A 21,045-nucleotide genomic window follows, 5' to 3' on the forward strand; every position below is an offset into this window, starting at 1 on the left:
ATCTTAAATATTTTTAGAGATTCTAATATACTTCTCTTTATATTGACTACACTATCTTTTAGGTCTGACTGAACAGATTTAAAAAGAGCAGTTAGTTTAAGCCCTGGAGATCCACCACAATGAGAATTCACAAAGAATATACTTAAGAACTCTGTGAAACAGGAAGATAGACTTGTGACATTTAAGTATTTTAATGAATTCTCAGTATTTCCTACACCATTTAATCTCCTTTTCCTCTTCTTTAGATATTTTAATAGGATATTTTGAAAGATTTTCTATATTAAGAACTAAATGTATGTTCTTGTAAATAGCTGGTTTTCTTTTAAATGGCTGTTTTTCAGCCATTTTCTATTAAAACCTTGTGATACAAGGTTAAACAGATGGAGGTACAAGCACCTACTAGCTTAGTACACCAATCCTCCCTCCAAATCACAGCTGACTTCTGACTATTGAAACCACTCTATTAGCTACTTACTTATTTCTCCAGATATTCTAAATCCACACCAAAAATGATAAGCCAAGGAATATCTCTACATTCATACACATTAAGGGAAGGCACTATAATGAATACTAAAAATGAACTTTAACATGATGGCTTTAAAACAACATGATGGTGCTGTAGGATAAAAGTTAGAATATATAAAAATACAAGCTATGTAGCAGTTCAGTTGACCAAGTGCTCAAACACTGATGTTTCTTGATATCAAAGATTTAGAAAACTTCTGTATGGTCAACTGGCCTATTTCCCTTTCCTAAACCACTTTCTGAAACCCTTGCTAGAGACAAACCAATGAAATTTGGATTTAACAACAATGCAACTCAATATACTATTCTAAGTGGCTGTAAGTATCAATAGAAATGCTCAAAGACCTTCCCACCTAAACTTTGCATGTTCCCCAATACTAAGCATGGCATTCTAATCTCAAAAGACATTTAAATGAATATTTGTATTTTACTATACATGTCAGCCTCTTGCACCGAAATAGGTTACTCCTAGATTTCTGGTCTTGCCAGCAAGTGCTGGGTGAGCTGCTGGATAAGCTTTCAGATCTCTTTATTTTTATCTTGTAATCAGACAGCAGCATTGAGTCAGCAGTATAGCAAGGTAGTTTACTTTTACTAGCTGGATTGTAAAGCTGGGCTGAAGAGCAAGACCTAAGAACTTCTAAGTATTACTTTAGGTTACTCATTTTTAAAAAATGCAGTATCCTCAATTGACAGGTGTTTGAAAGAGTAGTAGGTTTGAATGATTTAAGAGATTTGCATTGATTCTGAACTGTTTCAAATTCTAAAAAAGGGCTATTTAGCAGACATTTATTTCTAAATAATAAATAGGTACATGGAAGGATTGATTTATCAGTTTAGGGGTAATTTCTCTCCCGAACTACAAAAGATTGAAAAACAAAATATCGCAAAATTGTTCATTATGTCCCACTCTAAGAAGACATAGGAGAAAGAACTAGATTCAATCAGATCTGAGTTCAAATCCTAGTCCTACCATTTCTCCAGTGTGATTTCAAACAAGTGACAAGTAAAAGAGAGAGAGACAGACAGGCATGTCTGGACATGAAGAGACAAAGAAACAGAAAGACAGAGAAAGAGAATCAGTAGCTAGGAAGAAGCTTCTAATACCACTTCTAATACCTGCCTTGTAAAATTGTAGGGAAGCAATCACTGCCTATCTCACAGGATTACTATGAAGAAAGTACTTATAAGGGCTATATCATTCTAAGTTATTGAAATTATTGTTTATGACTTCCCATTATTTGATTTTCTACATTTATCTATCTGAATGCTTAACTTACAATTATATTTGTAAAATTCAGATATCGATTTGGAATTTTAGAATATAAGAGCTGTTGGAGATAATAAAGCCAAACTTTTACAATTTCACGGATGAGGGTCAGAAAGGTAAAGTGATTTGCCTAAGCCACCTCTTGAGTTAGTGACAGAGGAAAAACTAGAACTCAAGAATGAAAATCTTTAATTAATGAACTACACTGTGTGTGTGTATTTTAACTTTAATAAAATGGATCCAATCCTCCTAAAATTTGTGAAACTAATTTTTCAGTCAGTAAATTGAGTCTACAACTAAGGTGAACTTATGAATGTTTAAATTTTTAAATGTCGCCAACTCATTATCATGAAACTGAATATTGTGAATATTCATAATATGAACATATGTAAAAAACATGTACATTATGAACAAATCATGTCCACAAAAATCATATCTCCAAAAACTGGAAATTTACCTTAAGTCCATGACTCTCTCATTCAATCACACTACCAAAATTTTGGTTTTATTAGCACAGCACATAATAGCATATTGAATTCAACAACCTTCTTACGAAAACTTGGTGTCAAATATATAGATGAAAACAAAACAAGAAAAGATACAAATACCTGGAAAAAAAAAGACATCAATGGCTTAATCAATATTTATGCTCATGCTTCCTCAAATATTGAAGCAGAAAAGACAACTTTTCCCATGCATAAAAAATGCTTTGGCAAACATTTAATAAAGTATTATTTGAATTGTCTCCTAATAATCCTAGTAAACATTTTATTTATAAATGGCTATTTTAAAAAAGCACATAAAAGCAGGTCTATTAAAAAAAAAAAAAACACCCAGATACACTATTTTCATTATTAGAAGCAGGCAGGAAAGTAAATTTTTTGTCTCCCTCCAAATGACTGTGATTTGAGTAGGAACAAACATGTTCAAAATCTTTTTTTCACAAGACAAAATGTTACATCAATGTTTGCGGAAGAATCTATACCCACTGTATTTCCATTATGTCCGAGAGCAAATACTAATTGCACACCTTTTGTTACCTTCAATCCTGCTGCAACAGTGTAAATGAATGACTAAGGACAACCATACTAAATATGTAATGACTACATTCTTCCCAGTTGGATGACTTGAGCTGCTATTTGCTTTGTAAGAGATGAAATAAAACTCATGTCTTAAAGTTCTGTTCTCTAAAATTCTCTCAGAGTTACAAGGTATAATCTAACCTCATTTAGTACCTAAAGCAAGAATTCCTTCTAAAATACTGACCCGTCATCGTCTAGTCCAAAGGGCCTGAAGACCTCCATTGTTCTCCAGGGATGGGGCAATGAATATTGGTAAAGATACCAGTATTATACCTAGTGACTAAGCATATTCTGAAATTTTATATATATATATATATATATATATATATATATATATATATATATATATATATATATATATATATAATGCCCCCAGGCCTTCTTTTGTATACGCTCACTTTATCAAATGGCTTCATGTTCATTAAATACCTCTGAAATTAAGAGCTGGATCTTGTGTTAGGGATTACAAGATTTGAGACTCATTCTTTAGATCATAAGGTCTTAGAAATTCAGAGCTGGAAAAGCTCTGGCATCCAGTCCAACCCTTTTATTTTATATATGAAGATGCTAAAGTACACCAATATTTATTGCTGATACTTGTTATACAGTTGCTATAGAAATTACACATAAAAATAGTTTGAAACAGATAATGAATTTATTGGTCAGCTATGAGTAGGAAAATACATTGGTAAAGAAAAAAGACCCTGTATATAAATATAATACTAGCTAGTTACAATTTGACCAAGAAAAAGTTCCACTGAAGAGAACAGTAAAAGCCCTTGTTTACCATCAGACCGTATTCAGTTTCCCAATAATCTTATTAAAGAGCTGCCTAGACAAATGCAACATTCTTTGAGCTTAGTGCTGATAATGTGCTGGTTTGTATTACATGAATGGTAAACAAGAGATAGTCCAGTGCATCACACATTATACAGAAGTACTGTGAAGAAAGACTAGATATTCTATTTTAGACACTACTTGAACATACCAAGACATCTATGTGTTATTAAAACATATGTAGCCAAAAAAAATTGCAAAGTTAACATATACTAAAATACTGTTTTAGGCTGGGTAAGAAATGCCTATAGGAGCAGTTGCTTGAATATTAACAAGTTACACAGTTTGGTGGAATGCTTTAAAAAGAAATCTCAGAATTCTTTTGCCTTAGGTGGTTTATTTCCTTATAAAAGGTAGAGCTCTAATGTAGTGAGACTGATTTTATGTAGCTTATAAGATATTCAACCTCATTACTTTAGAGTTATACCATACATAGCTAAAAGAAAAAAAAAAGGAATACTGAAAATTATCTGTTGAGAATTTGCATCTTAGAAAAAAAAATTGAATTTGAATTTAAAATCCAACATTCAGGAGAATAATTCCCCTAGATTTAAAAGCATTAGGCCAAACTAAGGCTTACTGGATGTCACTGAGTTACACAAAATTAACAAATTTTCTAGTGGTCTTCTTTGCCTAATTAATGCTATTTGTTTTTTAAAGTTTCAATTAGTTCATATTTCCACAGCTTTAGTTTAAATTGTGCCACAATCTAATTTAGATGAACATTATTTTCTCAAAGGATAAATAATCTCCATAAATACTGCAAACTGTCTTGAGCTTCAAGACACTTTACAGAATGGAATTTAATGGCTCCAAAATACCTGTTTTCCTATAAGAGAGAAAACTAAACTCTTTTCCCACCTCCCACCCCCAACCCCACTTTAAGAACATTTGTATGATGTGCTTACAAAAACACTGAAGGCCTGTTATGGCAACACCAAAATTGCATTTAATTAATATTTGTTATAGGGCTTTAGAAGAAAAAAATCTGCACTGTGAAAACATATGAATTTTATTGCATCTTTTTGGGGTACGGCTTGTTGGAAATGATGCTGAAAATTAGATTCATGACACAGGAAAATATTTTAACACAAAACTTGCTTGACAAAAGCATCTCAGTTCAGTTTGGGTATAACTGTTATTCCCCTTTAGATTCAAAATATTTCTCCTTTGAAATTATAGCTGTAAACCATTAGTAGATTCTCACAATTCAATTTATCACTATCTAAAAGGTGGAAAAGCAGTCTAAACTGACACAAAGATTGCAATGTGTCTGGTCTAGGCAAGAACAAGTATCTTCAAGACACAATAGGTCATAATATTTACTCTGCTGCCATAAATTCAAATCTATTTGAGACAGTAACAAATACAGGTGAAACATAATGAGTAAAGCTCAAACCTTTAAGAATCTAACAAGTGCACTCCAGCTCCAGCATCTATTAAAGTAAAATATCCCCTACTAACAAATACAAAATGAATAAGTGCTTCCCCCAAACCTGCCATAAAGCTTTCTGGACTTATTATTACATAATCCAGATCATCAAAAAAATAGTTTACTCAATTTGATGAGCTCAATTAGCTCATCTTCACTGGAAATTGTCATGATGCACATTACCAACACATTGTTAAGGAAACATGAGTAAACACCTTTTATTCACACTTTACAAAAAAATAAACCAAAAAAGAACATAAAAGTTATGCATTGACTCTACTACATCAATTCTACCTGCATTTCAATGTACTGATTATAAACTGGACATGTCTGATGTCTGCACAACTTTAAAAAACCAAAACCAAACAAAAAAACACCTCAAACAAAAACCAGGTCCCAGACAAGAATTCAAGATCAAGACTTTAGAAATTTAAAGTGAAAATATTAGACTTTATACACTATGTCATTTTATCTTAAAATGGTTAAGCACATTTAAGTGCCAAGATTTTATAATAAAATTTTAAGTCATATTGGCAATGACATCTACTGTGGTAAAAAAAAAAATGCTCACAGCATTCAGCAATTTTTACTTTAATGTTCATACAGTGCCCTTTTGCTTCCCTGCCTGCAGTTGAAACAAAAGCAGTTAGACCAAGTTCTTTTGGAATTCATTTAATTGATTTTTGAAAGATGAGAGAATGGGGAGAGAAAATATAAGTTAATTTTTCAAGATAAAAGTTGGCGTTACATCTCTAAGCTACTAATGGCACTATGAGCAACAAACACAGGATATGATATAACTTTAGTCTTGCTTGACACACTAAAATAAGACTTGGTCACTTTAAAATGATCTGAAGAATTGTCTTGGTAACCTGTTCTGAATATACAATACTGAATCTAATTACACTGCTTCATAAATGAGAAAACATTACTTTTTTTTCCAAGAAATGATATTCTCTTTTTTGGAGACAGGAACACATTGAAACTGAAAAGAATTCACATGATAGTAGTATTTTGAGTGACAGGCAGCACTGTGCAATTGACTCTGTGAGCAGTGCTTGGGTTTGGTGAGCTAGGAATTGGGGACCCACATTCTGAACAAGTTCAAATATGTGATATTCAATGCTTCACAAAAGGAAAAAATGCCACAGCTTCTACAAAAGCATCTTCATAAAATTTTCACAAATGTTAACAGTATTTTAAAAATATAAAAGAGGATGCACAGATTCTCTCTGCATGCACAGGCAGTGCTTGTTGAGAACAAATAAGAGCAGGCACAGTGGAGATAGGACAAGTAGTATTTTAAACAGAAGTTAAGAAGCTGTACATAAGCATCCCTAATTTTTCTTAACTTAAAAAAAAGTTAAAGATTTAAAAATATTAGAATCTACACACATTAGCCCATAGAAGTCTACTGATTATTGACTGCTTAGCTTATCTGTCCTGGGAGTCATATGTTTTTTCATACAATTCACAAATACATGGATAAATTATCTCTGGTTAGAGTTAATGTCTTAAGCTTTAAACAGATTTTGATTTAGAAAGCAATGTTCTCAATTTAAAAATAAAGTAGTTCAAGAGGGCTAACACAACCCTAACAGTGCAAATCCTTAGCAGAGAAAGCCTGTGGCAGCTTCTTTTACTTACAAGCTGGCCTAACACATGAAACCAATAAAAATTTAGCCTTAGTTTACAATACAATCATTTCCAAATCTGATTTTTTTAAAGTACAAAATCTCATAAATCAGGTCTTCTGTAGTTCATATACAAGCATAAAGGCTAAATTCAAATTCTATATTTTACAAATAAGTCTGAAAAAGGAGGAAGTGAAGTACAGAAGAATGGTCTCTAGATGTTACTACTGGCCTTAGAAAGTAGTGCTACAGATTTCTGTGCAAAGAGAATATGCTCTATAAACATTTCCCTATTTCAAGGCATGAAAATATTATGCTGGATAGGAGAAATAGGAAGATTACTTGTAACAAATTAAAGACAGGTGCAAATGCACCAATCCCTGTCTAACAGTACACAAAGCAGACTGGGCTCAGAATTTTGTCTCTGTTGATAGCACCTGGCTTTTACTATGTCTTTACCAAATAATCAAGATTTAAAATTCGGATCGTTAAGAAAAAAAATCCCTGTTGGCCATACCTCACTCCTCTATATTCAGATTTTACAATTTTACAAATCAGATTGAGGTTGCCCTCTCAATGTACTTGACTACCTCCTGCCAGGAAGGTGGATACCATTGACTGGGGGCAGGAAGGGTAGTAAAAGCTCCAGTTGTGCAAAAAGTGAGAAGTGGTCAGAAGGGATGAGTGGGTGAGGACAGCCGCTTATATTGTTCTCTATTAGCCAATGGTGATCCAGAGGTCCAAGAATGCCTAGGATGTTCAGCTGAGGTTTAGAGTAGAAGATGTAGTCAATTATACCCTGGAAAACAAACAAAAACAAAACCCAAAAGATGTTACTGAAACATCAAGGGCTTTCTCTGGGGAACACAGTTTTACAGTTTTATCACTTGTAATTATCATTATACGACCATCATAAACCAAATCATTCAAACAACTTCAGTCAAAGAAAACAATGAGAACATAAATCAATATGAAGGATATGAGTCAAGTCAATAATACAAAGCAAAAGGGGCATAAAAGTAGCTTCCAGATTACGCTATTTAGCTTTCGAATGAAATCAACATAAATCCTGCCTCCTGAGACCTGTTCTGATTTAGCCCTGCCACTTAATCTAGTACCCAGCAGAATATGAAATGGTAGGAAGGAAATACCTGGTTCCACTAGAGATAAAAGTTGACTAGCTGAAAGGCATGGAGCTAATTAGTTCCAATGAGCAGTAAAAACTGTACAAATTAAAATGTTAAATGACCTAATTTGGGGGGATGGGATAGGAGGATGGCTACAGTCATGACAACTAGAACATATCTCTATGAGGAAATAATAAACCATAGGAACACTAAACTGAAAACACTCTTTTTTTGAATATAAGCACACTTTTTCCTTCTTCCACCATCAAGTCCTATTAAGACATCTCATGAGGGGATGAACATAGGTTCTCAAAGACTATGCTTGCTGAGTTTAAGCATAGATTGTAGACTGTGTATGTCTCATCTGAACACTAACCTATTTAAATGTAGAGGAACTCATAAACAGTAAGCTGGCCACTATACCAGATAATGAAATTTTTTTGGCTACATAAATTTACAAAGAACTGTGCAAGATGTGGAGGAGCTACAATCAGCACTGAGATTTATACTGATGACTCTTGAAATAAAGTGGTAGAAAAGACAAGGCAAACATTCTTTTGGAAGATTTAAGGTGTAAAAAATAAAAGAGAGTCTGAATAATTTATAATTCATACATAAATGACATGCAGATAAATAATCCATAGAATTCTATCTCTAAAAAGGAAGGATGGACCATTCTCTGACAGGCCCATCCATACACAAAGGCAATGCTTTCAGAAAGACAGATTTCAGTGAAATATTTTTACTTTTATAAATGAAATCAGCTGCCTTGGTAAGTAGTTACAGTATCTGTCTTCTTCTCCTTCACTGCTGCAACTAAGTACATAGAGAAGTGTTGGGATTATTCTTAGTAATAACTGACATTTAAATAGCACTTTAAAATGTGTAAAGTGCTTTATATACATTCACTTATTTATCTTTAACCTGTAAGATAGGTTCTTTTGGTATCACCTCACTATCTGCCTTGTCTCCCATCCCCAAGATCAGTGCATGGGGCCTTTTGTTATATAATCAATAGAAACATTGAAAGGAGGATTAACCCAATGTCCTTACTAAAAATATGAATCTGGAAAAGCTACTGCGAGCAGTTTTGACTGATGTTTTAAAATTTTTAATATTTTATTTTCCCCAATTATATGTAAAAGCAATTTTAACTTTTTCTCTCCAAATTTTGAGTTCCAAATTCTCTCCCTTCCCCCATACCCTGTAAAAAAGGCAAAACAATTTTGTATCGATTATATATGTAGTTAGGCAAAACACATTTTCATGTATTTGACTAATATTTTTAAGGAGTAAAAAGAATGCAAGCAGGGAAATTAAGATCAGGACAGCAAGCTAGGGTGAAGAAACAAATGAAGACAGTGAATTCAGCACAAGAAAAGAATATGAAAGATATTGTAGAAAGGAAAAAAATAAAATAAAATAAAAAATAAAAAGCAAGTACCAACACCATTATAAATTAAATTTATCTTTAGTTTCTTTTCTGGCTTCAGGTTTAATATATAATGAATCAGATGCCGTTTGCACTTGTTTCCCAACAACTTTTTATTTCCCCCCAACATTCAGAAAAGTCTTTTTTTTCTTTTTTTTTTAAAAGCTACAAAATCCAAGGCTTTAAAGGATACTTTGCTGTTGCCTTGACAGTTGTATCAATAAATCCTCCCATTTGAGCAATATGGCAGACACAGTCATGTTAACCAGGTTAATGGAAAGCTGGGGGATGAGGAGGGGAGTAGGCATCCTTCAGAAGACAACATTTTCTAAAGTACCTAATACATATAATACAAGGCACTGTGCTAAATGATCTACCAACATTATCTCATGTAATCCTCACAACAATCCAGGGAGCATGATATTTTTATTCCTCTTTCACAATTGAGGAAACTGGGGCAGAAGTTAAATGAGTGACACAGCTAGTTTGAGGATAAAATGGACTTCAGAGTCAGTGTTCTATTAACTATGCTACCTATGTAAAGTAATAATTCCTCTATAGATTTTCTCCACAGGCAACAAGTTGAATAAAACTAATCTTGGGGTCAGCAGTGCACTCTGATGTTTGTCTAATGCAAACACAATAAATTACAACTAATGTAAGGTTACTATAACTTTATCAAAGCATGATCAAGAAATGAGATGTATCAGTTAAATATTTTGATTAATAAAAACTACAGTCTATGCAGAATAATAATCAATTTAAAAATTAGAACATATATTATACAATACCTAATTTCTGAAAGGATATCATGGTATCTCAAGAATGGCACTATAAAAATCATCTTCTAGACATCACAGTTTATGAAGGCAGACCTCCTTACTTTAGGTTTCACACAGAAATTAAGTGTTATTACATCACCAATTTACAATGGAAGATGAGTTCTTTCCCCTTAGGATTATACATTTTTATCATTCTATAATTTTATGACAAATTTTATCCAAATAAGGACCTTTTGAGTAAATGTGAAGATGTCTTTTTCTAATCTAAAATCAATCCATTTCCTATTCTTACTCCTATAATTTTTAAAGCTACAGGGAGATATTTAGGTAAGGGAGAGAATGCCTTTTTTTTGTTTTTGTTTTTTCCCAAGACTGTGAATATAAAAAAAGAGCAATATTTAGTATAAAGAACACTGGAATGGGAGGACAAAGTTTGAGTGCCAGCTAAGCTAGAATTCACCTGTTTTACCAGCTTCTTCAATTGTAAAATGGGGATTTGGGGGTAGACTGGATAAGCTTTATAGCCCCCTTTAAGCTCCAGTACTCTAAGACTCTATAAACCTAGAGTTTGCTGCAACTAAAAGGAACTAAAAGGCACCACCATACTTCACATCTATTTTTCTGCTGTTAGATGAAGGCAAATAACTAATGGAAATTTAAGATTTGCGAGATAAGTTGGCATAAAAATTGAGAATACATTCTTTTTCAAGCTATCACCTCATTCAACAAATTTATTTTAGCAGTTCACAAATTAATTCAATGAAGAAACATGCTACACCTTGTTCATAAGAACCATTCTTCAACTTATACTCTCAAGCTGCATCATCTCAACAAGAAAATCAGGAGTGATAATAAAATTTCCCCATAATTTAATGTTTTAAAGTGAATTGAACTTTATTTAATTCTGATAGTAAAACCAAAGATATCTCAGTTAAACAATTTGAATGAGAACATTCCTCAAAAGACAAACCCTGCTTCAGGGTTTATTTACTCTTATTTTAGATGTGTACCTCATGAGTTTGGTAATCTGTTTAGCAGTAATTTGCTGATAGACTGGGGTGGGGAGAATTATTAGAAGATATATGAATAGTAGCTAGAGCAATAGAGTAAAAAGAGAGAAATAGTGTGGAAAACAAAAATAACTTTAAAAATATAGCATAGTACAAGGATACAGTCTTAGAAACTTCAACAATTTCAACACTTTATACAGGATATATTCATGTCATGATCTTGAATCATTAAGAATAGGCCAAGTTAAGCATATTTTTATCCCTTGAAACATGAAAAGGGCTTTGGATTCCAAAATTTAAATCAGATGAGCACAAAACTAACTGATTCTACCAGGGTGGAGAAGTTCTTGACCATACACTTGGTGATAAATTATATCTGGTCCAAAGGCTAATAACTAAATTCAGAGATGCTCATCCCTCCCTGAGATGGTGAGTTGTCAAAAGAGTACCAGATGATAATTTTCAGCAATAATTGTCACAAAAATTGTCTAAATTATAAAGGAGTTATGTCTTAAATCATAGATCAATGAAATACTGAAATATAAATATACTATGTTTAAGACAAAGAAATATATAAAACTTTATCAGAAAAAGATGGTGATTTAAAACATTCATTACTATGAATTCCTCAATTTCCAACAAGAAAATGAGGGATTAGTATAACACAAATGAAGGTGAAATTTCCCCTTTAACTGATAGTTATATATATATATATATATATATATATATATATATATATAATGCTAGAAATATGAAGGACATATTACATGAACTTTATCAAAGGATTTGCCAATGCTCAGTGTTTTAGAAGAACAGTATGAGTGTTTTTATCCACACTTAAAAAAACTGTCCATGTTTTAAAGATGTGTATTTTATTATTTTGACTGAAAAAGCTACATGATTTTCTAATAGAATACATGTTTTCAAGTCCAAATTCTCACCTTGAAGTCAAATGTGTAATTTGTATAAGGCATTAGGCCATTCTCATAGGCACTCTTTAACTTGAAACCATGTGTAATCCTTCCATTTGTCGTTCCATTTTTCCCATTACAGCTGAAGTTAGTAAGACTTTCATTGTATCTTAGTTCTTTGAAATCCTTATGATTTGTTTCTACTCCACCAGTACTCAAGTATTCTACGACACCTAAAATAAACCAAAAAAACCCTTAATAGTTAAATTAAAATTTAAAAGCTAAAATTGCCAGGCTTATTACAGAGTTGCTTTATGCCAATATATAAGTAAATGCTCCAAAAATATTTACAAAAGCATGTTAAAACTTATTTTTACTTAACATTACATTTCCACAATTTTCAGATACTTTATGTGGTGATATTTCTAGAATAATCCTCAATTCTAATTAGTAGAAATAATTCTCTGAACACTTTATGAGACCAGCTGTGGAGATAAAAACAATTGATGTAAAAAGCTCACTATTCTACCTGCCCTTACAATTTAATAAGCAAATTACTTAATATTGTGTTTATTCTACCAAATCAAAGAATATTCTTGAACTATATTGAGATTTATGGAGGAAGAAGGTGTAAATATAGAGGAGAAATGTAAACAAATATAGTGTCTTCCAGTTTGATAACACAAGCTTTACAATTTAATAGGATCAAAGGAGGACAGATTTAGAAACAGAAATAATCTAAGAGGTCTTCATTTCAACCCTTTCATTTTACAAGACAAGGAAACTGAGGCCCAAGAAATAAAAGGTAAAAAGCAAAGCCAGAATTTGAATCTGGCTTCTCTGATTCAAAACTCAACATTCTTTCCACTTTATCACATAACAGTTGCATTACATACCAAGCAGTATTTCAAACAGAGCTTGAGTCATTTACCTAACTTGGCTGAAGTTAATTTCCTTAAATTTTGTAAATAAAAAAATAAAACCAGTTTAGCCTATGGCAATAAAATATATCATATCTGAAATTCTATGAAAGGATGGCTGGAACCCAAAAGAAGCATTGTTAACAAGCTTCTCAGAATGTGGGATATGCCAAATAGCTGAGAATACATAGATTATTATTTATATATATGTTACATATAGTATATATTATTATAGAGAATACAATATATAAGAGATAAAAACAACTATCCATTTTTATCAAGGTAAGCAAACTTTAATAGTATACATTTCAAATAAAAGAAAGACATGAAGAGAATTATAAATGACTAATTCTTTTAACTATCATTATAATCATATATTAGGTGCAGAATATAATTCTGGGAGAGATACAAAAATAATTAAAATGAGATCCTTACCCCTCAAGGAACTAAAATAGATACATCATTTTTGCCTTTTAAAAACCCAAGAGGAACATATTTTAACATTAAAGTACTATAATGAATTAAGATAGGAAATCTTAACCTGGGGGGGAGGGGGTCTATGAACTTATTTACCATTTTAATATCTTTTTTTAAAAATACCTTTAAATTTTTCCAAATACATGCAAAGATAGTTTTTAAACTTCAAATATAATTTCCTTTGTAATCTTATGAATTTTATTTCATATATTTAAAAACATTATTTTGAAGACTAAATCTAGAGGTGCCACTAGACTGCCTATGGTATCCATGATCCAAAAAAGATTAGGAATCCCTGATTTAAGAGCACTAAATCAAAAACCTAAATTCTAATTAGGTCATTTCTCTATTAAAACTATGTGTTTTAACAGCCAAGAGGAGCAAGTTTTAACATTTTAGTATTAATTAATAGTATTAATTGTATTTTCATTATACTATTTCATTTTTAAAATATACAAAATCATTTCATGGCATGTATCTGAAGTCGGTCTTTTCGAATACTAAATCTAATCAACAATATCTTCAGTGACTAATGCATTTACATTAAAAAATATATTATTCTTCAAAATAAACATTGTTGTTCTTACCAGAGTCTGGCAAAGAATTGAGATCTGCACAAAGAACAAGTGGAATGGTTCCAAGTTCTCCCAGTACATTAGACTTGAGACTCCGAGAGGCTTTGTCAATAATGTTCTTTACTTCAGAGAGGAACATCATAGTCTGTACCAATTTCACATCAGAATATTCAGGATCCCAATGCATATGTGCATTAGCAACAAGAATAAGCTGCTTTTCTGTCCCAAGATGTGGCTTTCCAGCTAAAATTAAAGGACAAAGGGAAACCAAACATTTCATTTCATACAATCTTATTATTAAAAGTAAATGATTTTAAATGGCTCAGCTCATTTAAAAATGTCCTTTGTATCTAAATAGTCTCAAGATCCTTAAAAAAAAAAAACTAAAAAGAGGGAGACTACTTCCAATCTACCTTTGCTGCCAAAAATTGAGGAAAGTGTTCAAGTTCAATGTATGAATAGCTATTCCATTTCATCTTTACCTCTCTATTTCTTTCAAATCAAAACTGCCTACAAGCAAATAATGAAGGCTTTTTTTTTTCTTTTTGCTTTTCACTCATTCTTTATAAGACTTTCTCAGGAAATAGCTCTTATCTCAAATATTGTAGGTAGAAGAAATGATTTGACATATTGGAAAAAACTTTTCTATTTTTTCTGAGGTAATAATCAATTAAGATATGATCAGCTACTTTCTACTCTTTTCAAAGCTGTCAAGAAAACACATTTGTATTTTAGATCCCAATTTCATCAGAAATTAGTCACTTACATGACATTTCAATCAATTCCTTTCGAAGTTCTAGTAGCACTGCAACTCCAATGTTATCTTTTGTCATAACTCTGTTCAGCATAGCTTCAGACCCTTCTGAATTTGCCATTGCTAGTTGATTGAATTCAACAGTGTGTTTCTGAACCAATGTGAATCTAAATATTGAAAAAAAAAAAAAAAAAAAAACAGTTGAGAAAATGCTTTCTCAAGGGAGGCAGCATGGTATAAAGGAAAGAGCCTGGGACCAAGAGACAGAAGGCCGAGCCTTAAGTCCCCAATCTAACACATGACTTTGGTAAGGTACATTTTCTCTGAGACTTTGTTTTTCAATCTGAAAAAAACATCTGGCTAATCTCTTTACTTCCAAAATTCTAGAATTTGAAAACTGAGGGATATAACACATAAAAAAATATTTCTAATCTTACATTTATCTGATGGAGGTAAGATCACTCAAAGACAAATTCTCCACATTTAATGGCAACTTTCCAGAATTAATTTTAAATTATTTTCAGGTGGCATTAATCTACACAAGGCTTTAGAGTTCTGCACAGGTAATATGGAGGTTTTTTCCTCTGAACTTAAATTTGACTTAACCACAACACACAATCTCTTCTCATAGTTCTTATATCACACTTTCCCAAGGATCAGGTTGAAGACAGACAAATTAAGAAGTTCTTTGAAAATATTCAGTAGAGGGCATAGTACTTCCACTGATATGAATTAAACCTCAACAAAAAATATGTGTGTGTGTGTGTGTGTGTGTGTGTTTATACAGAGAATTCAAATTGAAATTTCCCTTCAATTCTTTGAGAAAAACATTATGACAGTAGCTTTATTTTCATTAATAGTTCAGTTTCTTTAACTCATTCAATTAACAAACTGGTTAATATTTCCTTAAAAATCCACACTGAATACAAAGGCATATATATATTTGCAAAGAAAACAGCTTACTTACTTTTCTGTCTTGAAGAATATTGCACAGCCATCAACATGTTTTCTTTCCTGTTCTGACATTGTCCTAGCTCTAGATTTTGGACTAAAGAATCCATTATAGCCGCGTTCCTTTAGCTCTACCAGAAAAAAACTGTAATACTGTTCAGTTTCAACCTCCTGAAAATCACAAACAGCACAGCATTTCAGTTCCCTAAAAACAAATTCATTACAACACACCAACTACTATAAGTATGCCCTTTCTAACATAATTAATTTTGTTATATTAAAACATGATGTTAGGTGAAAAGGGGCAGTCAGTATCAAAAGAACACTACTGTTAATGGATGATCATATTATGGCTGACTTTAGTTATAATATATTAACCTTTCATTGCAAAAAGGCATTGATCAGGGCAATCACCCACATGTTATTTGTAGAGGTGTTGCATTTTAATTATAGAGGTAAGAATTGCAAAAGCCCATCCCCTTTTTTCAATACATTTTCTCACCTGTTTGTTTTTCATTTTACAAGTACAAACTGCCCATATCAATTCTTTTGGTACCCAGGAACACAGAAAAAACCTAAGATGTAAAGATGTTGTTTTACCCAGCCAATTTTTAAGTAGTTAATTATAATGTTACTACAGAGATTGGTATGTAAGCACCATACATATAAATTTTTCCTATATAAAATCAATATGTCCTAATCAAGATGGTGCTAAAAGAAAAAAAAGAAAAATCCCATATACATAACTCCATTTTCCCAGCTACTTCAGACTAGAGTACATTACAACAGTCAGGACAATGCTGGAAAGACTCGGCTATCATTAAAGATTAAAATTAATTCATCAGGACAGGAAAAAATAATGATGATTGTTGGAGGGGATGCGGGAAAACTGGGACATTGCATTGTTGGTGGAGTTGTGAACGAATCCAACCATTTTGGAGAGTAGTTTGGAATTATGCTCAAAAAGTTATCAAACTGTGCATACCCTTTGATCCAGCAGTGTTACTACTGGGCTTATATCCCAAAGAGATTATAAAGAAGGGAAAGGGACCTGTATGTGCACGAATGTTTGTGGCAGCCCTTTTTGTAATGGCTAGAAACTGGAAACTGAATGGATGTCCATCAGTTGGAGAATGGCTGAATAAATTGTGGTATATGAATATTATGGAATATTACTGTTCTATAAGAAATGACCAACAGGATGATTTCAGAAAGGCCTGGAGAGACTTATATGAATTGATGCTGAGTGAAATGAGCAGGACCAGGAGATCATTATATACTTCAACAACAATACTATATGATGACCAGTTCTGATGGACCTGGCCATCCTCAGCAACAAGATCAACCAAATCATTTCCAATGGAGCAGTAATGAACTGAACCAGCTATGCCCAGAAAAAGAACTCTGGGAGATGACTAAAAACCATTACATTGAATTCCCAATCCCTATATTTATGCACACCTGCATTTTTGATTTCCTTCACAAGCTAATTGTACAATATTTCAGAGTCTGATTCTTTTTGTACAGCAAAATAACGTTTTGGTCATGTATACTTATTGTGTATCTAATTTATATTTTAATATATTTAACATCTACTGGTCATCCTGCCATCTGGGGGAGGGGGTGGGGGGAGAGGTGAAAAATTGGAACAAGAGGTTTGGCAATTGTTAATGCTGTAAAGTTACCCATGCATATATCCTGTAAATAAAAGGCTATTAAAAAAAAAAAAATTTAAAAAAAATTTAATTCATCAGGGCAATACAGGGTTGCAGTGGGAAGCTGAGAATTTGCCCACCAGGTCTAAAACCCAAGGGATTAAAACTAAAGCTGGATTATAGGAAATTTATAAATATAGGAACTCAAAACTTGTTAACTAAGAGATGCCAATTAATGTATACTTTATTTATTCCTGACTTTGGCAATTGTGAAAGATGGGATTTTGTACATTTAAACAAAAGTTTTTCATCATAAATTACCTGAAGACTTATGATGTCAGCATTGCAGCTCAAGATTTCCTGCATAATGGCTTTTTTTCTATACTCCCAAGTAAGTGCCCATGATGGACAATAGCCATATAACTGGCGGGTTGCATACTTGTCACAAAGAACATTGTAGCACATGACAGAAAACAAAGCTGTAGGGGAAAAAAAAACATACACACAAAAAACCAACTTATTCATATAAATTCCAATAAAAGATTTTTACATTGTTAGATGCTAAAATTTTATTTAAGGTGCTTCAATTTAGAGGTAAACACAATATTAAGGAAATAAAACAGTTCAGACTTGGCTTTTAGACATTCACTGTGTTAGAATCTAAAATGCAGATTTCTGAAGCTCTCCAATTTCTTCCCATTCTTATCCCCACCACCCTGAAACTACATTCAGGAGAAATATGTAAAATTGATACAAAGCTATATTAAAAACCAAGTCTGGTTCACTTCTGCAAAACTATATAGTTAAGCAAAAACACAAGTAAAATCCTGTTATAACTAATTATAAAATAATATAAAAATTATTTTCATCAAATTTAGAATTTCAAAGGGCATCAAAGTCAACTGGGAAACTTCTTACTCAACTAAGAATTCTGTTGTCCCGAATGACTACGAATCAAACACTACTCAATATAGTTGGGACATTACCCAGGTCTTATAAGATTTTGACTTACTATCTATGAAATAATGTCAGCAATAAGAGGACCTCAGATATCATGTAAAATGACAGACAAGAAAAGTGAGGCCTAGCCCAAAGTAAGAAAACTAGAGCTAGAACTAAAACCTACCAAATTCCGAGCTAGTCCTCCTTCCATTACATCATGCAAATGCCCTTTTACTCTAACTACATTTGACAATACTTTACAAGGCACATACTCTGCACCATATAGAGCCTGGGAATACCTATATTGAGAAGTTTAGTTTTCAAAAGTATGATTACTAGTATTTTCCAAATTAAATGCATTATAGATAAATTTATTACATAGATTACTTTATGGATGAAAAAAATAACCGCTATGCTATGACTTTAATTAATAATAATTTAATAATAATAACTAGTAGAAAAAAAAAAAAAAAAAAAAAAAAACAATGCTACCAACCAGTTGGCCTTGTTCTGTCTGGTTCTTGTAACATAATCCAAGATCTTGGAGGTGGTTGTTCTGTTGCCACTAGTGGAATATTTAACACAAAATGAAATGACAATATTTCTATTTGTCTTCCCCAAAAAGTAATCTAAACTAATTACCACTTACTTGTTTTTCCAGTACCTGCCAAATTATCAAGCAAATAGTTCAGTAGCCTTCTTGTCCCATCCGGTTCCTGATAGAGGTTCAATATATCTTGTGTAAGTGGATTTCCTTTAAGTATTAAAAAAAAAAAAAAAAAAAAAAAAAAGTAAAATAAGACCTAATTTATGAGCATCTAATTTAGAGATATCAAAAATTCTAGATATTAATTAGACTTTGATATTTTATCAAATGACTTAGCCTAAGTTATTTTAAATAAAATTTTAATTTAAAAAATTGATAAACAACAAAATTTAGAAATCAAATTCATTTTCTTTGTTCTCTTTGGATTTTAATCAGATTAAGTGAAAAGATAAAAGTAATTCATTCATGAAACATGACTGCTTCTCAAGCTACAGTATTCTTTCAGATAGTGGGTAAAATAGTTAACAAAGATTAATGAATCTCAGCTTAATAAAGAATGAAGAACCTAGAACCAAAGGATCTGGCTTAATCCAATGGTTCTCACACTTACTTAATTGGTGATTGGCAAGTTAAAACCTTTCTGACCCTTATTTTCTCCATCTAGAGATAATACATACCTAGCTGTGGCAAAAAAAAAAAAAAAATCTTTGGAAAAAACTACATTATATGAAAGAGTGAACTTTTATTATTATTACCATGACTATCAGTGACTTGGAAGACCTAGTCACAATCTTTATTAACTTCAAAAAGGCATAAAAGTGGAAGGTACAGTTCTTATACTAGAACAATATCTAAATATCTAAATCAATATCTAAAAAAGATTTTGGCAACTGGAAAGACAGGCCCAGAACAAGAAGAAATTTAACATGATAAATGCAATTTTTACTAATTATTTATTGAAGTTAGTATATATAAAGTTGTATAGTTTTTTAAAATGTTAAGTATAGAACAGCAACATGGTAAAAAAAAAAAAAGAACATTTCATTCACATATCAAACAATATACCATAATTCCCAATATATTAATGATCCAGTTTTTTTTTTTAAGATTTAAAATATGAATTATGGGAAACAATATTGTGGTTGTATAGAAAATGAATATTCTTATTTAGTCATGAGGCAAAATAGATTTTTAATAAAAATTAAAATTGTCTGATGCCCAAAAACAATAAAAAGAAAAGACACTAGGGAAAGAAAACAAACTTTGCCTTAAATAGTTCTAATGAAAATCCAAAATTAGAAGATTCATTCTTCAATAAAAAAGGGCTCAGAAGACAAATTATCAAAAAAAATCTGAAAGATTGTTTAAACATTCTAGTATTCAAAGTGTCAATGCAACTCTTTTAACCTCATATCCATTAAATTAGTAAAGGTAGTTTAAAGAAATAAAATTCAAAGTTACAAGGATATGGTAAAACAAATACATTATTACACAACTGCCGGAGTTCTGAATTGGTACAATCTTTTTGAAAAGAAAAATGGCAATAAGAATAATAATTTACAATTACCCCAAACTTTTGACCTAGTGATCTCAACACTATCTTAGGGATATTAGTAATGGGGGAATAATACCCTTCTATACAAAAATATTTTTCTAGCTACATTATTCATAATAGTAAAAAAAAATTAAAAAGAAACCATGTGGTCAATAATTAGGTGATCTATTATACAAATGGAATATTCCTATCTACAAAAACAGCATATCTAAAGAGTAGAAATGTAAGAAGATATATTGCAATAGTGCAAAATAAAGAAAGCTGAATCATAACAATATACATACCCTGACTACATAAATTAACTTCTGCCATGACAAAACTCTGAAAAATACACTGAAGGAAAAAATAATTTTAAAAGTTGGACACAAAACCAAAGAAAAGATTCTTTTGGATCTTTAAAAAATAATCATTTATTTTTTGTTTTCACACATTTTTATTTCCAAATATATCATTTCCCCTCCCCTATTCAAGTTAGCCCTTGTAAAAAAAAAAAAAAAAATGAAAAAAAATTATTCAAAATCAACACATCATCCTATGATATCTGACAGTACATGCAATAGTCCGCACTCATCATCTCCATCCTTTTGTTACCCCTGGGGGTAGGGGAGAATTGATGATATTTTCTCA

At 31.8% G+C, this 21,045-nt stretch overlaps 1 protein-coding gene across 3 annotated transcripts in view; it reads right to left on the reverse strand.

The window, feature by feature from the left end:
- Window positions 1-3,510: 3,510 nt before the first annotated feature.
- Window positions 3,511-21,045, reverse strand: part of CNOT6 (CCR4-NOT transcription complex subunit 6) — a 48,630-nt gene continuing 31,095 nt past the window's right edge. For 2 of the 3 annotated variants that reach the window (XM_031953808.1, XM_031953809.1), the window contains exons 5-12: window positions 18,966-19,070; window positions 18,813-18,881; window positions 17,696-17,853; window positions 15,736-15,890; window positions 14,781-14,935; window positions 14,027-14,257; window positions 12,073-12,275; window positions 3,511-7,579 (exon numbers count right to left, since the gene is read on the reverse strand). In XM_031953808.1, coding sequence (XP_031809668.1) covers window positions 7,367-7,579; window positions 12,073-12,275; window positions 14,027-14,257; window positions 14,781-14,935; window positions 15,736-15,890; window positions 17,696-17,853; window positions 18,813-18,881; window positions 18,966-19,070 — 1,289 coding nt within the window. In that variant the 3' untranslated portion in view covers window positions 3,511-7,366. The remainder of the gene's footprint in view (window positions 7,580-12,072; window positions 12,276-14,026; window positions 14,258-14,780; window positions 14,936-15,735; window positions 15,891-17,695; window positions 17,854-18,812; window positions 18,882-18,965; window positions 19,071-21,045) is intronic. The other variant, XM_031953810.1, reaches the window with a different exon arrangement.

This window comes from Sarcophilus harrisii, chromosome 2 (assembly GCF_902635505.1).
Source record: "Sarcophilus harrisii chromosome 2, mSarHar1.11, whole genome shotgun sequence".
Classification (NCBI taxonomy): Eukaryota; Metazoa; Chordata; class Mammalia; order Dasyuromorphia; family Dasyuridae; genus Sarcophilus; species Sarcophilus harrisii.